This window comes from Vipera berus, assembly GCF_964194415.1.
Source record: "Vipera berus genome assembly, chromosome: 2".
Classification (NCBI taxonomy): domain Eukaryota; kingdom Metazoa; phylum Chordata; class Lepidosauria; order Squamata; family Viperidae; genus Vipera; species Vipera berus.
In genome coordinates this window covers 67,029,557-67,046,174 of record NC_138203.1, presented here as the reverse complement: position 1 = coordinate 67,046,174, position 16,618 = coordinate 67,029,557, and the positions used below count along the sequence as shown (strand labels likewise).

Sequence of the window (16,618 nt, the reverse complement as noted above, 5' to 3'; positions counted from 1 at the left end):
GAGATTGAATTTAAGATATTAAATACAATGTAACACATGGGACGTGGTGGCTCAGTGGATTAGGACGCTGAGCTTGTTGATCAGAAGGTCGGCAGTTTGGCGGGTCGAATCCCAAGTGCTGCGTAGCAGAGTGAGCGCCTGTTACTTGTCCCAGCTTCTGCCAACCTAGCAGTTCGAAAGCACGTAAAAATGCAAGTAGAAAAATAGGGACCGCTACGGTGGGAAGGTAACAGCATTCCGTGCACCTTTGGCGTCTAGTCATGCCGGCCACATGACCACGGAGACATCCTCGGACAAGCGCTGGCTCTTCGGCTTTGAAACGGAGATGAGCACCGGCCCCTAGAGTCGGAAACGACTAGCACGCATGTGCGGGGGAACCTTTACCTTTACCTTTTAACACAATAATACAGGATATATTTATTTGATGCATGTTGGAAAAGTGTTGAAAGTACTATTTAACCGAGTCCAGGGACTGTTTGCCCTTTTTGTCAACTTTTTGTAAACCCATCTGATCGTGTTGGAGAAAGCATAGTTATTTCCTATTAAGAATATACAGCACCTTGTTAGGAAAATGTATTTTCCATCTCTTGCTCCGTCTATTTTTAATTCAGTTTTGAGGCACACAGTGCAAAGTAATATCATACTAATGTCCTTTTTAATAGTGTATAAAGATAAATTTCTGAACTGTCTGTTAGTTTTTTTACATTTCTCATCTTCTTTTTATCTATTTTCCACTTCATTTTTATCAATACAGTAATAATTAGGAATGCAAACTCCCCATTCTCTTTTTCAGAAATGTTGTTTTAGAAATTTATCAGCATGTGGAAGTCTTGAAGACTTTCAGAATATCTGGCCTGGTTTTCTTTGCCAGAAATGGATTTCAGTATATTTGATGTCAATTTATGTGTGACTGAGAAATAACTCTCACAATTCTCTTCAGGGTGCCCAGAATAGTAGATGAGTGTTACAGTCATTCTGATTATTTTTTTTTTTAAAAAGGCTAACATTTAGTTTTCACATGAATATGTTGATACCAAAATATACATATACGTTGTTGCATTGTCCTCTTTGCCATATTGTTCTTTTTCACTTGGAGATGCTACAGTTTCTACTCTGAGCAATTACCCCAATTGTAAAAATATTTTTGTAACTGTGTCCTAATGGTAAGTTTACTAGAATTAGTTGGCCCATGATGGAAATAGTGTAGCATTAGCCTTTGGCCAATACTCAACATGAAATCTGAGAATTGCTTTATAAGGTAAAAGAAAAGCTCAACAATTTCATATCCTGTTGTTAGTACTGTATAATGCATATTTGACATAGAATTGATGTGAATATTATAGTATGAGAACTCTAGTCTTCCAAGAGTTATAATGCAGAGTAAGAAGGGCATACCCCACAAATTAGCATTAATAAAGTAGAGATTTGGCATAAACATTTATGAGAACTTATTTGTGGTGCATTTTTCCAGTCACAACAGAGCATTGTACAGAAAGTAGGTTATGGTGTAATTGTGGCACTCTACATGATTTATTGTGGTCCAGTTTGTGCCTGATTTCTGCAAAAGTATATAATCTACTTAAGTATTTAGTTTAAAAGAGGAAGAAGGGACTTAGAGAACAATTTAATGTTAAGTAATTATACTTTAGGGACACGGTGGCTCAGTGGGTTAGGATGCTGTGTTTGTCGATCAGATGGTCGGCAGTTTGGCGGGTTGAATCCTGAGTGCTGCGTAACAGAGTGAGCGCCTGTTACTCGTCCCAGCTTCTGCCAACCTAGCAGTTTGAAAGCATGTAAAAAATGCAAGTAGAAAAATAGGGACCACTACAGTGGGAAGGTAAAAGCGTTCCGTGCGCTTTTGGCATCTAGTCATGCTGGCCACATGACCACGGAGGCGTCCTCGGACAAGCACTGGCTTTTCGGCTTTGAAACAGAGATGAGCACCGGCCCCTAGAGTTGGAAACGACTAGCACACATGTGCGGGGGAACATTTACCTTTACCTTAATTATAGTATATCTATTAAGATGTTCAAAGTATACATTTTTATTTATATATTTTAATAAGAACAAATTTAATAAGAAAGTGAGTTAGATCACTGGTATTAGAGTTAGACTAAATAGTTCATGAATAAGATTATGTACTCTTTGCCTCTGTAATTTATAATACAGCAACATTATCAATAAATACAAATGAAATCTTTCCTGTTGGTTTATAGGTAGAAAGGATGATAATCCTAAATTCCCTGCACAAATAATGAGTATATTGTTTTCATTCCTATCCATCTACTTGGGTTTTTTTTTTGATTGTTTGCATTTATGATAAAAGAGAGAATTGGTGATTGTGTCAACAGTAGACTTATTAGGTTTTTATATTTTCTTTATTACCCTGAATCATTTTTTTAAAAGTATATTTTTGTTTAGTTTGTACAAAGCTTTAAAGGGGTGATCTTACTGGACCAATGTTTGATTAAATTACCTATCAAAGGTGATTTGTGAATTAAATCAGAGATCCAATTTGAAGCAGAATTATATCAGGTCAATTCAAAGTGAATTCTGCTTGGATGGTGTTTCTATTTTTTCTTTGGCTATTACAGAGAACATAATCTATTGCAACTTTACTTCTGTAAATAGAGAATGCTGAAGGAGGTGTGATGGGCTCTTTGATCCCTGACATGAGAAGTTGGCCAATGAATTTTATTTGGCCAATGAATTTTATTATTTTACTACCATCATGCCTATCAGTACTCTTAAGGAAAGACTAACTTTGCTATGGGCTTCATTCACTTCTCAGCACAGTTAATAAACTTTTTCAGCAAAATTATATGTTTTAGATAACCTGCCTTTTTTGGGTGGGGGGGAGGTAACCTGGAGGCTACTGTATTCTTTTTCCCTTAAAAAAGATACAGGGGAGCGTGTATATATATGAACTCCAGGAAAATGCCTTAATGAAATTTGTCAAGGCTAATATCCTTTTAATGATTTATAATCCCTCCTCTCTTTGCCCAGTCTGCCAAAAGTTTGTGAAATGTTTTGGTTGCCTCCTCTGTTGCCTCTCGCAAATTTTGTAGGTGTTTTTTCCCCCTTACTTTCAAGTTGAATCTTGAAACAGGCTCTTATTAAATTAGTTTATTTTCAGATTGCAAATGTAAGAAAAAATAATGCCTTCTCTCAATCTCTGAGTCAGAATCAGAACTAATTTATGCAGGCCCACTTTTTTTAGATATACACATCTACATTCATTAAGTTTATCTGAATATTTTATCATGTGATAGAATAAAGATGTTCTTTACTTTCTATTTGCTTATTTATACAATGTCTTTGATTTCTCTTTGTCCAGTTCTTTAGAATTGATTACATGTCTCTAACTATTTATAACTTGCTTTTCCCATGTACTCTAACTCATCCATTTCCCATCAGCATAAAATAAATCTCTTAGTTCTTAAATCTTTTTCTGCCACTATGCAGTACACACATGTCAAACTCGCCACGTCACGTGACGTCACACAACGTATTGGGACAGTTTTGCCATTGCTGGAAATGGGGTAGGCGTGGCTTCCGGAGGATGCATCTGGCCCACGGGCCAGGAGTTTGACACCCCGGATGTAGTAGTAAGGTGGTTTTTTTAATAAATAAATGAATAAATTGGCTAACTGGTGATACTTTTTCTAAACTTTTAAAATCATTTTCAAGATGTTTGCAAAGCCAAACTGCATTCTAAAGTGATAAATTGCATTGAAGACTAAAAGGTATTCAAAAATGCATTTATTAATGCCTAGCAATAATTGCTTAAAATATAAGAATTGTGTACCTTTCTATTCTCGCCAGATTTGGAAAGAGGATGCGATTAAACCTTCCTTATGCTTCTCAGCTTTGGGATTATCTGGGAATTAATGTAGTCCCAACCTATTAGCGTTGCCCTGAGTGGTGCTGATAAATTGTGTCAGATGGAAGTTTCTGTTGTCTAATATACCAAACATTGATTAGAAGTAATCTTATTAGGCTAAGCTTTCCTAAACATATTAAGCCCTGTTTGAACTCCTATGCTATTATGAGCAGGAAAGTACTCCTTGGTTTCATCTCCATATAACCTCGCTCCCAATTCTCTGCAGAGTTTGGTGCTTCTTATTGTCTCTAAAATCTAGAACCTATGCATTCAATCTGGGTTCTGAATTGTGTAGGTTATTAACATGTGTTGATGGACTTCTATTATAAGGCTTTAACTTCTTACTTATTTTATTTATATCCCACCTTTTATTAGTTTTAGAAAGGTGGCAAACCTATTTAATATTCCTTCCTCCTTCTATTTTCCTCACAACAAGGTGAGTTGATCTGAGAGAGAGATACTGATGCAAGGGCACCCAGCCAGCTTAAGGCAGCACTAGAACTCACAGGCTTCTGGTTTCTAGGTGGGTGTCTTAAACGCTAGACCAAACTGGCTCATTTTCTTTCTTTTTTTTATTTACAAATTTTATTGTTTATATATATACACATAATATACACATCAGTTATAAACAATTATACCATATTTAAAACAATCAACCAATCCATGAACTCAAATAGAGACCTTCCTTTTGTTCCCACCAATCGTAGAACTTCTTCCAGATTTTATAATAACTTGATTGATCTTTATTCTTGATTTCCAGGGTTAATTTGTCCATTTCTGCGCACGCCCAAATTTTATTTAACACCTCACTTTCCTCCGGTATTTTACTCCTTTTCCAATTCTGGGCGAACGACATTCTTGCTGCTATAATTGTATGGATCATCAAATATAACTCTTCTTTGGAGTATTTCTCATCTGTTATACCCAATAAAACAAATTCTGGTCTAAACTCGACTTTGCGTCCTAGTATTTCTTTTAACCAAGTCCAAATCTTTTGCCAATACCTTTGCGTCTTACTACAAGACCAACATACATGAAAATATGTGCCTATTTCTTCAGAGCATTTCCAACAACTAGGAGATATTGTCTTGTACATTTTAGTTAAACATGCTGGGGAGAGATGCCATCGATAAAACATTTTAAATAAATTTTCTTTATAGGCTGAGGCCAGTGTTACCCTTTTATATCTATCCCAGAGCATTAGCCATATTTCAAGATCGATGCTGTTAGGTATATGTCTGTGGCCTAACTGGTTGGGTTGGCAATATATATAAACTACGATTGTATCATTGTTATAGAACTGTAATGTATCACTTTAACTGTGTAATGCATTGCATCATACCTTCTAATGATTGGCTAGCGCTCTTTCCTACGACCATAAGAGGGAGCTAGAGACATAGCTTCTCTCTCTCTGTTACATTCACTCTCACTTGCTGTTACTTGCTGTTTATTGTGGTTTGTGGGTTTGCTACTGTTTTGCTAAACCTGAAGAACTGTGTTTGACTTACGGACTGGTAAGAAGACTCTGTATCAGATAATCCTTGGACTGTTGTTATCTGCTATAATTTCATTACTCATGTATGACCTGGACTGTTTTTTCCTGGACTGTGCTATTGTCTTATCCCACAAGTAAAACTTTTGTACACACCTCAGTGTATCTGTGTGCTTGCTGTGTAAACTTAACTACTCTCAGTATCCTCTTTTTTTGTGCAAGCTCTCTTTCGCTCAAGAGTTGCTCTGCTCATCCTTGTCAGATGCCATGTCCCAAATTTTTGGCCCAAGAAAACATAGGTTCCTTCACTTGTTCCTCAAACATTTTATATCCCAAAAGCAAACTATACAATTTCCTTATTTGTTTGTCATCTGGCCCAAATAATATTTTATCCAAAGCAGTTTCTTGGGTATTTATCCCCCATTCTTTCTTATCTTTCCTGAATCTTGATTGTATCTGTAGATAGGCCCACCAATCCAGTTTTATCCCTTGTAGTTCTAATTCACTTCTAGATTTCTATTGCCCCTCATTATCCATAATATCTTTGTATGTAATGTTATTACCCAAATTAAACAGATTTGGATAAACAATCGCTTCGAGGGTGGACAGCCAGACTGGTATTTCGGTATAGTTTTGATTTTTAATTTTGTTCCAAATATTAAATAACGCTTGTCTAATCCGATGTTTTTTAAAATGTAGAAATAATCCTTGTTTCTCAGTCCATAGAAAAGCATGCCAACCAAATAGTAAATCATAGCCTTCTAAAGTTAGTAATCTTATGTTCTTCAGAATTATCCATTCTCTAATCCAATTTAATGCTGCGGCATGAACATATAGGGAACGGTTGCTGGAATTGGGTATGTGTAGTTCAACGAAGAGAAGAGTGAGGGGTGACATGATAGCAGTGTTCCAATATCTCAGGGGCTGCCACAAAGAAGAGGGAGTCAAGCTATTCTCCAAAGCACCTGAAAGCAGGACAAGAAGCAATGGATGGAAACTAGTCAAGGAGAGAAGCAACCTAGAACTAAGGAGAAACTTCCTGACAGTTAGAACAATTAACCAGTGGAACAACCTGCCTCCAGAGGTGGTGAATGCTCGAACACTGGAGGTTTTTAAGAAGAGACTGGACAGCTATTTGCCTGAAATGGTATAGGGTTTCCTGCCTGAGCAGGGGGTTGGACTAGATGACCTCCAAGGTCCCTTCCAACTTCTTCTTCTTCTTCTTCTTCTTCTTCTTCTTCTTCTTCTTCTTCTTCTTCTTCTTCTTCTTCTTCTTCTTCTTCTTCTTCTTCTTCTTCTTCTTCTTCTTCTTCTTCTTATTCTTATTATTATTATTATTATTATTATTATTATTATTATTATTATTATTATTATTATTATTATTATTATTAATTATATATTTCCCAGACTGGCAATCCAAATCCCCCATTTTCCTTTGCATCCTGCAAATATTTCATTTTAATTCTTGGTTTTTTCCCTTGCCAAATAAAATTTAATGACAGTTTATTCAGATTTCAAAAAATTTTTGAATCAAGTTGTATTGGAATATTTTGAAACAAGAACAAGATTTTAGGCAAAACATTCATTTTAATCACCACAATTCTCCCCAGAAATGAAAGACTCAAATTTCCCCATCTTTCCAAATCACCTTTTATTTGTTTGACAATTTTATCGTAATTGTCTTCTTTAAGTAAAGTGCATCTAGCTGTGATGGTGATTCCTAAATATTTTATTTTCTTAACTATTTCTATGTCCATAGTTCTAACCAAATTATCTTTCTGTTTATTGGTCATATTTTTGACAATCAAGTTGGTTTTACTCCTATTTATTTTCAGTCCCGCAACTTCACCATATTTAACTAGTTCTTCCAACAATTTTGGACCCGAATGTTGTGGGTCCTCCATGATGAAGACCAAATCATCCGCAAATGCTTGAAGTTTGAAAGTTTCCTTTTTAATGTCTAATCCTTTTATCTGTGGTTCATTTCTAATTATCCTCGTTAGGACTTCTAATGTCAATATAAACAGTAATGGAGATAAGGGACAGCCGTGCCGTGTTCCCTTTTGTATTTGAAATTTCCTAGATGTTTCCCCGTTTATAATTACTTTTGCTTCCTGATTAGTATAAATTGCCGTTATTATATTTATAAATTTTTCGCCCATAGCCATATATCTAAGTTGTTGATATAAAAACGACCATTTAACATTATCAAAGGCCTTCTGGGCATCCAAAAATAACACCATCTGTTGTACGCTATGTGATTTATAATATTCTAACTTGTCCAATATTACCCTAATGTTGTGCTTAGTTTGCCTTTTAGCAAGGAAACCATTCTGGTCCACATATATAAACTCATTTAGGAACCTCTTTAGTCGCTCTGGTAAGATTGTTGTAAATATCTTGTAGTCAGAATTAAGTAGAGATATAGGTCTGTAATTTTGAATTAATGTATGATCGGCATTATCTTTTGGGATAAGAACTATGTTTGCCTCAGACCATGACTTAGGAATTTTTGCTTCTTCTGAGACCGCATTGAACACCTCCAATAAGTGCTAAATATTTTGTTGTTCCTTATAAATTTCTATCGGGAGTCCATCAGGACCCGATGCTTTATTATTATTTTGTTTATTAATAGCCGTAATCACCTCAGACATCCTAATTCCTTCATTCAACATATTTCGAATTTCCTCTGTGACTTTAGGTAGTTTGGCTTTTTGGAAACAATCCTCCGCTTTCCCCTAAATTTCCTGACTATCATCTTTATATAATTGCTCATAAAATTCCTGGGGTATAATCTATTTCTCCTCTTCTTGATAGTGTAATCTCCCTTTATCATCACATAATTTACTAATCCAACTTTTCTCCTTTTGTTTTTTCAATTTATATGCAAGCCATCGGCCCAGTTTATTTGCATTTTCAAAGAAGTTCTGTTTTATACCTCTCATCTGTTGTGCTAATTTCTCTTTGTCTAAAATATTAAGTTTATGTTTAATTGAATCCATTAATTGTTTAGCATTCTTTTTTGTGGTTCCTGTTGGAGTATTTTTTTCTAATCTTTTATATTGCCCTTCTAACCTTTTCTGTTGTTTTTTTCTCCTTATTCTTTTTTGCCATATATGCCATTGCTACCCCTCCCATAATCTCCTTGGCTGTATCCCAATTATTTTGTATGGAGGTATCTTCAGCTTTGTTTTCCTTAAAGAAGAAATCTAATTCTCTCTCTATCTTTAACCTAAAGTCATCTTCTTTTAAAATTGAACTTTGTATAGTCATCTAGTTATTTTTTGGGGGGGGGGCTTTCCAACTAAATTTCATAGTTTTGTGGTCTGCCCAGGTGCTTGTCTCTATACACACTCTTCAACCTTGGAATTAATTTCCTTTGACATCCACACCATGTCAATCCTGGACCATGAACTATGTCGGTTAGAATAGTATGTATACTGTCTAGCCTCACGGTTCCTTTCCCTCCATATATCCTGGATGATTAAGTCTTTGACCAATTTAAAAAAGGTTCTAGGTAATATTCTTCTTTTCCTTTTCCTGGTCTTATTACCCTTATAATCCAAATTGTTATCTAAAATGGCATTAAAATCTCCTAACAAATCTCATCATAGTGTATACTACATATCTTATTATGTAATGCTTTAAAAAACTGTTCTTGATTTCCATTTGGGGCATATATTTCTACAATCATCACCTTCCTATAGTTTATTTCTACCTCGACTATCAATATTCTACCCTCTCTATCATTATAAATTTGTTTAGCTACCAATTTCTCATTCACGTATAATGCCACCCCCCTCTTTTTTTGTCGATCTAATGAGACAAATAGATTTCCTAGTTTTGGTTGATCTAACAGATATTTTTGTTGTTCCTTTATATGAACTTCCTGAATTGCAATTAAATCTATTTTTTGACAAATCAGTTTGTTAAAAAAATTCCGTCTTTTCATTGGCGAGTTTAACCCATTAATATTCAGGGACAAAATCCTACATTCTTCTCCCTTTATTTTACTTATATCTAGGTTTTGTGCTTCTCGTAGTCCGGGGCTCTCTCGCGTCTTTATCTCTACCTCCATGTATCTCTATAGTCTCTCCAAATTTATTTCCTCTGTCCTCTGCTCCCAATACTTTCCCTTCTATGGCTATCCTTCTTACATCTCTTTCTCGTACATCCCTTCCATCTTGATCTTCTACTTCTACTTCATCTTCATTGTTAAAGTGGAGTTTATAGAAATCTTCTGCCTTCTCTATTGAATCCAATCTGTACCTTCTATCTTGCCATGTGACTAAAATACCTTCGGGGGTTAACCATCTAAAATTCACATTATATCTAATCAATTTCGATGTTAAAAATTGGTAACCACATCTCAAATCCCTCATCCTTTTAGGTATTTGTTTGAGAACTGTTATCTGTTGTCCTCCAAAGTCTAATGGCTCTTCTCTTGATCTATGTAATAGTTCATCCCAAATTGATTTTTTGACCAGCCTTACATGTACTTCCTTCGGGAGATTATGTCTCCTCGCATAATTAGTTTGAACCCTAAACGTCTCGTCAATTTCCGCCAACATTTCATCTTTCCCTATGCCAAGCACCTTTGCCATTAAGTCTGCCATCATATCCGGCAGATCTTCGCCTTTTTTTTCTTTTCATTTTCCAGGTGTGGACATAACCACAATAGTAGGTGAGGATAAGCTAGGTAGGACAAGATGAAGGAATTAGCAATTATTTATAACAGTAGGGATCATTTTTGGCAAACAGTGGCACTATGATTACAGGGAATGTCTGGCCAGCATCTCACAATAGCAAAATCAAACAGTACATTTCTATTGCCTTTATTTTTTTACCCTCCAATGATGCTGGTAAATATGAGTTTAAAAAGAAAAGAAATTTTATGAAACATCTTCAACAGTAAAGATTTATATGAAAGTTTTTGTTTGTATTAAACTAATTGCTATAGTTCTAGTAAACTTAGAATTTCTAGAATCAAGGCAAGATGTCTCCAGCTTAAATGTGCCTTTCTTACTATTTAACCTTCACTGGCAGTTGGTTGCATTTGTTCATGCTTTGTGGAATTCCATTTTACTTAAACACATTCTCTCTGTGTATGTCAGGGGTGTCAAACTCAATTTCATTGAGGGCCGCATCAGCATAGCGGTGCCCTCAGGGGGCCGGGTGGGTGTGGCCTGGGTGGGCATGGCCTGCTGGGTGGGCGTGGCTAGAGTGCGTATGGCCTACTGGGTGGGCATGGCCAGCTCTACATCGTTCGCATCAAGGGTGCCTATGGGGGCCTGGACAGGAGTGGGACAGATCTGAGGGTCTCTGGCAGGAGGAGGGTCTCTGGGCCAGGGCCAAGGCAGTGGGGGCCATTCCCTCACTGTTTCCAGGATGGCTTCGCGGGCCACATGAAACCACTTCATGGGCCGGATCTGGCCCCCGGACCTTGTGTTTGACATGTCTGGTGTATGTAGTCTTACGTCAGTTCTTTGAAATTGTTTGTGATTAAACAGATCTTAATTTGTAACTGGAAGTTTTGTATTTTAATTATATTTTAAACTCAACATGACTCAGAATAATTAGGAACATTCCTGGTGATCTCTTGTATATACTCATGTAATATTCTAGGAAACAGAAATGACAATATATTCATTGTCTTTTTCAGGATGTTATCTCCCCCCCCCCACAATTGCCCAGTTTAGTTTACATTTCTAGTAATCCATGGTAGTGTTCTGCCTAAATAAACCTAGGCCAGCTTTAACTTAGCTTCAGGCCCACCATTTTTCCCCCGTTTCCTACTTTTTCTTCCTTTTTAATCTTATTTTGAAACAAACAAATAATGCTTAATAATGTATGCTTTTTTGGGGGAGGGGGGTGTCTACATTTCTTCTTGAGGAATTCTCTGGATAAATATGTTTCCTGTAAGGTTTTTGATGTATAGAGCAATGCCCCTGCAATAGATCTATTTTACTAATACAGTCTACTCTGGAATAACAGCATTTCATTGTTTTTCATTATTCTACCAGATTTCTCATTTGTCTGCTGTATCTATATTATTTTATTTGCAGGCACTCAATAATTATTGGTTTATAAGCTCTATCCATTGGCTTATTTGTACAAATAACTGCTAGAGATCATAAAGGGGCTATACCGTGTTTCCCTAAAAGTAAGCCCTACCCCGAAAATAAGCCTTAGTTTTGGGATGAGGTGCACTCCAAGCTAGGGCGGGGTGGTGGTGGAGCTTGCCATTGCAGCCAAGGCTCCCATGGATTGACACTTATCTCACTGGAAGGAGCAGCTTCATTCTGCATCTGAGAATGGCGCTCCAGTCTGCATTTCGCCATCAGAGGCCTTTCCAGAAGGCCTCTGCAGCCAAGAACCAAGGTATGGATTCAATCTTTAGCTCATTCCTTAGCTGCACAGGTCTTCCGGAAAGGCCTCTGATGGCAAAATGCAGGCCCAAGCTCCATTCTCAGCTGCAGAATGAAGCTGCTCTTTTGGCTGCAGAAGTGGGCTGGCTGGGCGGGGCTGTTAGTGCCACCACCGCGAGGTAAGTGGAAAAGACCTCCCCCACAAAAATAAGTCCTCTTTTGGAGGCAAAATAAATAAATAAATAAATATATAAAGAATAAAATTTTAAAAAACAAAGAATAAATTGAAGCAGGACTCTATAGAAGCAGCTCACGAGAAAGAGAAATGGTTCTTCCTGCCTTGATTACTTACTTTGGCAAAGTAAGTAATCAACAAGCTCGGTATTTCTATTAAGTTCTTGGAAGTAGTAGAGCTGTAGATCTTTACAGGGCAGTTGTCTGATGTATAGATCCCTCACATATAAAACAGTTCCTCATTCCTCTTCTCAGCATGTCTGATAAGGATGCCATATGCTCAGTTGCTTCTTTTCTTAAAAGACTTAAGCATGCTTACCCTTTCCTTCCTTCTGATGGTGATAGTAGGGCAAAACGAGTTATCCTAGCATCTGGCGGATGGAAAATTTTGTTTCTTCTATCAGTTTAGCTAGTAACCTCGTCGTTCTTCTTGAAGTATCGTTCCCCTAGATGAAAATCCTTCTGTTGTTCTGGTCTTGTAAGGCTTTAAATCTATTTTGTGAAATACTCTTCTTAGCTTTTGGATAAATATTGATCATCAAATCACATTTTCTAACTAAACATATGCTCTTTCTAACTGATCTTTATGAAACAAACTGTGTATGTCTGTTATGGCTCTGAACCATAGATGAGAGGAAACTGTAGTTCTTTAATGGAACTAAAATTGTTTATCACAATAATTGTCAGACTCCTTATAAAACTGTAGATTCTGCAGTTCTTGGAAGGTAGGAGAGTTCATAAGAGTTAAAGCAACGTAATATTTAATAATCCCACATCAATTCAACTTTAGATTACTTATCACTTTTTATCCTAATTCCCATTTGGAAAGGGAGAATGTTGAGCATTTCGTGTTCAAAACATTTTGAACATCTGAACATTTTATTTGGTTAGCTAGTGTACAATATACATTTCAGAGAAACACATTTAAAATGGATACCTTAAACTTCACAGAGACCAAAACGATTGAAAGATGAGCAAAGATTCTACATGTAAATTCCTGTAGTTGAGTTTCTTCTTTACAGTTGTAATAATCTTAAATATAGCACATTTTACGTTCAGAATAATGTCAGGATGTTTAAGCTATGCTCTCTTGCTCTTCCACTTCTTTCTATTTTTCTTGCCTTTCAGTTGCTCAAGTTCTTGATTAATTCTTTTGTTGCATAAATAATAGCAAGGCTGGAACAAATTGAACAATATTGAAGCCAAAGAAGCAAGCGGATATCTGAATAGCAGAGAATAAGAACTAACGTTTTGTTTTCGAGTTTTCGTTTTCCGAATAGTGAACTGCTAATGAGGGTCTAACACACTCCTTCTTTTCCAAACACATTGTTTTGTTCACGGTATTCTGCTGTCTTCAGCCCAGACAGTTGTTCTTGCAACCCAAGACAATTATTTTTGGAGTAAAGGATTAATTGCTGTTGCTTATATTGAATTAGCTGAGTTTTCTGTCTGGGAAGTAAAATGGATATTGAATTCCAATTATAATCCCTTAATTTAGATAAAATAAACCCTCACTTTGACCTATCTGATTAGTCCACCTAGAATTCTTGCTGTTGAAGGCACATATTATTTCAAGCCTGCATGTAGTCTGAAAACGTTCTTAGTTTATTTTTAGAGGAGGGAAAAGGAATTAGGAAAATCTGTGCTTAATTCACTAGAAAGCAAATAATTTTATTCTGTTTCTGATCTTCATTTATAGCACCAGCAACAAGTGGTGCAGGCTGTGGAACGTGCCAAGCAAGTGACCATGGCAGAACTGAACGCAATCATTGGGGTATGTGGTCTTTCCATTTTAGTCTTTTAAAAACTAGCTCACATTCCTTTTTTTTTTACCCAAACAATGTTTTTGTTGTTAGTCCTCCTAGATGATAGTAGTAATAATAACAACGCATTGGAAACCATTGGACTTAATAATTTGGTTATATTGCACTGCTGCACTTGCAACTAATTGGCTGTTTGGTCAAACATAAACTGGACAATGGAAATTTCCTGACTTCCACTTTGCAATCAGGTCTGCCATTGACCATGTCTCACTTTCATTTCCCCTACTGCACTTTATAAATGAGTATAAATTTAGAAAATGATTATTAATTTGATATTGTATCTACAACAGATGTACACACACACACACACACACACACACATACATACACACCTTTATTTACCTGAGGTGTCCACTTTTGCTAGCAGTGTACAGGATCAGTTGTGGTATCAATCTGGAATGCAGAAATGTGAACATGCAGCGGCATCCACAGTGAAGAATCGTGCATAAGATAAGAGGATTTGCAGAAGCCTTGTGTCTCTCATATTCTGCATTTAATCATCCATTTATTTTTCAAACTAAATCTATTGCTCAAGCCAAAACTCTCAGGGTGGCTAACTGTAAAAATTCCATATCAAAGCATGATAAAACATTAATGCAAGACAACATCTCTTAAGAGGAACAAACTATCAACTACAGCAAATGCATCTGTATATTTTGGCCCTCAGATCAGACTAGTTTTTTTCTTCTTCTTTTTTTTCTTCGCCCACACAAGTTGTTTATGGTTGTGGATGCCTTTGGTGAATGAAGAAAAAAAAAGTCCAAAAAATAACATCTGTGGAGAATCTTTAATGCGTTTCAGACAAGGTTCTCCAAACATTTCATATTCTGTGTGTCTAACAGTTTTCACAAGGTGCATTAAACACAAACAGAGGAAGAATTAGTACATGGACCTTAGAAGGAAGAGTTTGACATACCAAAAAAACCTAGAGTGATGATTCTAAGCCCATTAGGCCATAAATGGCTGGGCTGCTTTATTAGGATGTTGCAGGAAAGCATATTGCAACTTTGAATTGTATTCTTTTATCTGGAACCATACAATTAAGTATTTTAACTTATTCCCCATTACAATGAGGCTTTGATGGCCTCTTGTAATTTGGCACGATGGTATAAGTGGGTAACGTTGCAGTAAAATAATTATATTTTGGACTGTATAGCCATATCTAGTGAGCTTTGGACTGGAGGTGTGTGCATGCATATGTTGTGTATGTGTGTGTATGTGTAAGCTTTCTTGCAAATTCAGCTTCTTGCATTTGAAAATTACATCCAACTCATGGGCAGTTTATTGGCGAAAGGGTCACATCTAATTTTATGCAACAGGTTGAAAGTTGCATTACTAAACTGGACAGAATAAAAGCCCATTTTGTGGGAAGTGAGAAGTTTGAAGGGTAAGAGGGGTGTCTTAAATATTTGAAAATCTATTTTGTATCTATTTTGTTCCTTTAAATGTTTTGAGAGCCAAAAAGTGCAAATCAACCCCCCCAAAAAAGACCAAACTTTTGGGTCCTACCCATTGTGGAAGGGCTCTAGGGGTCTCTAAAGGGTATGTTGAAAGACTGTATAACTCCTAGAGGCTGAGAAAACGTACACAGTATGTTCAATACAGCACAAAAAGCCACAGGTCCCAGAGCACGGGTAGTCAACCTTGGCTCTTTTATGACTCGTGGACTTCAACTCACAGAATTCCTGAGCCATGCTGGCTCAGGAATTCTGGGAGTTGAAGACCACGAGTCATAAAAGAGCCAAGGTTGCCTACCTCTGCCCCAAAGGCAATCAGTTTATACAGGATGTTGTTCAGTTGTAACCAGAACTTTAGCAACAGCTTGGAACTGTCACCCCCGTGTAGAACTATTTGAATTCTGAAAATCATCAGTTTTCCTCTGAAGTAAGTGGTCTTCAGAACTGACATATCATGCAGTGTAATTCTTAGGGTCCATTTGCCATTAAGTTTATATTGACTTTTGATTGTTTAAGAACTGGCATGAGATGAGATTTTTCAACCTTGTATATTAACTTTGACATAAAATGTTATTGTTCCTATGTGGCCAAAAAAGCTTCTTTCTCTATACAGAGCATGAAAAATACCATTTAGCTAATACAGGTAGTCTTTGCTTAATGGCCATTCATTTAGCAACTGTTGGAAGTTATGATGGTGCTGAAAAATGTGACTTGTGGCTGGTTCTTATATTTATGATGGTTGCAGCATCCTCGTGGTCACATAATTGCGATGTGGATGCTTGGCAACCACCACATATTTATAATGTTTCCCACAGTCATATGATTTCTATTTGCAGTCTGCCCAGCCAGCTTCTGATAAACAAAGTCAGTGAGGAAGCTAGCAGGAAATCACAAGTCATGATCACATGATATCTTGCTTAATGATTGTGGGCGATTCCCTAAACAACCGCCCCTGGAACTGCTGTAATATGTTCAACAGGGTGATCACATGATATTTCACTTAACAACAGCTTTGTTTTGAGATGGAGTTGCTGGTCTTAGCGTCGTTAAGCAACGTTGAATACCCCTCTATGGTTTTTTAAGGGTGTTTTTTTTTGTATTGTGTGATTCACTTCTAGCAAATTGGAAAAAAAAAACCTTATTCAGAAGAATCATAAAGTACAGGTAGAAAAATATCAATAATAGTCCATGATTGATGTCTGTAATTATTCAGTTAGGGCTGGCTGTTTAGGTTACCGTAATGAAGACCATAGCCTTTGTTAGTTTTTCCCCCCACTTCTGTCTTTTTCCCTTTCCATACAGAATGTACAGAAAAGTCGCTCTTTTAGAAAATGCAGCATATCAAACACACTTTGAAATGC

General features: G+C 36.6%; 1 protein-coding gene across 2 annotated transcripts in view; it reads left to right on the top strand.

The window, feature by feature from the left end:
* Positions 1 to 16,618, top strand: part of LOC308662669 (transducin-like enhancer protein 4) — a 183,298-nt gene that overhangs the window by 68,463 nt on the left and 98,217 nt on the right. For both annotated transcript variants that reach the window (XM_081318751.1, XM_081318750.1), the window contains exon 6: positions 13,677 to 13,751. In XM_081318751.1, coding sequence (XP_081174877.1) covers positions 13,677 to 13,751 — 75 coding nt within the window. The remainder of the gene's footprint in view (positions 1 to 13,676; positions 13,752 to 16,618) is intronic.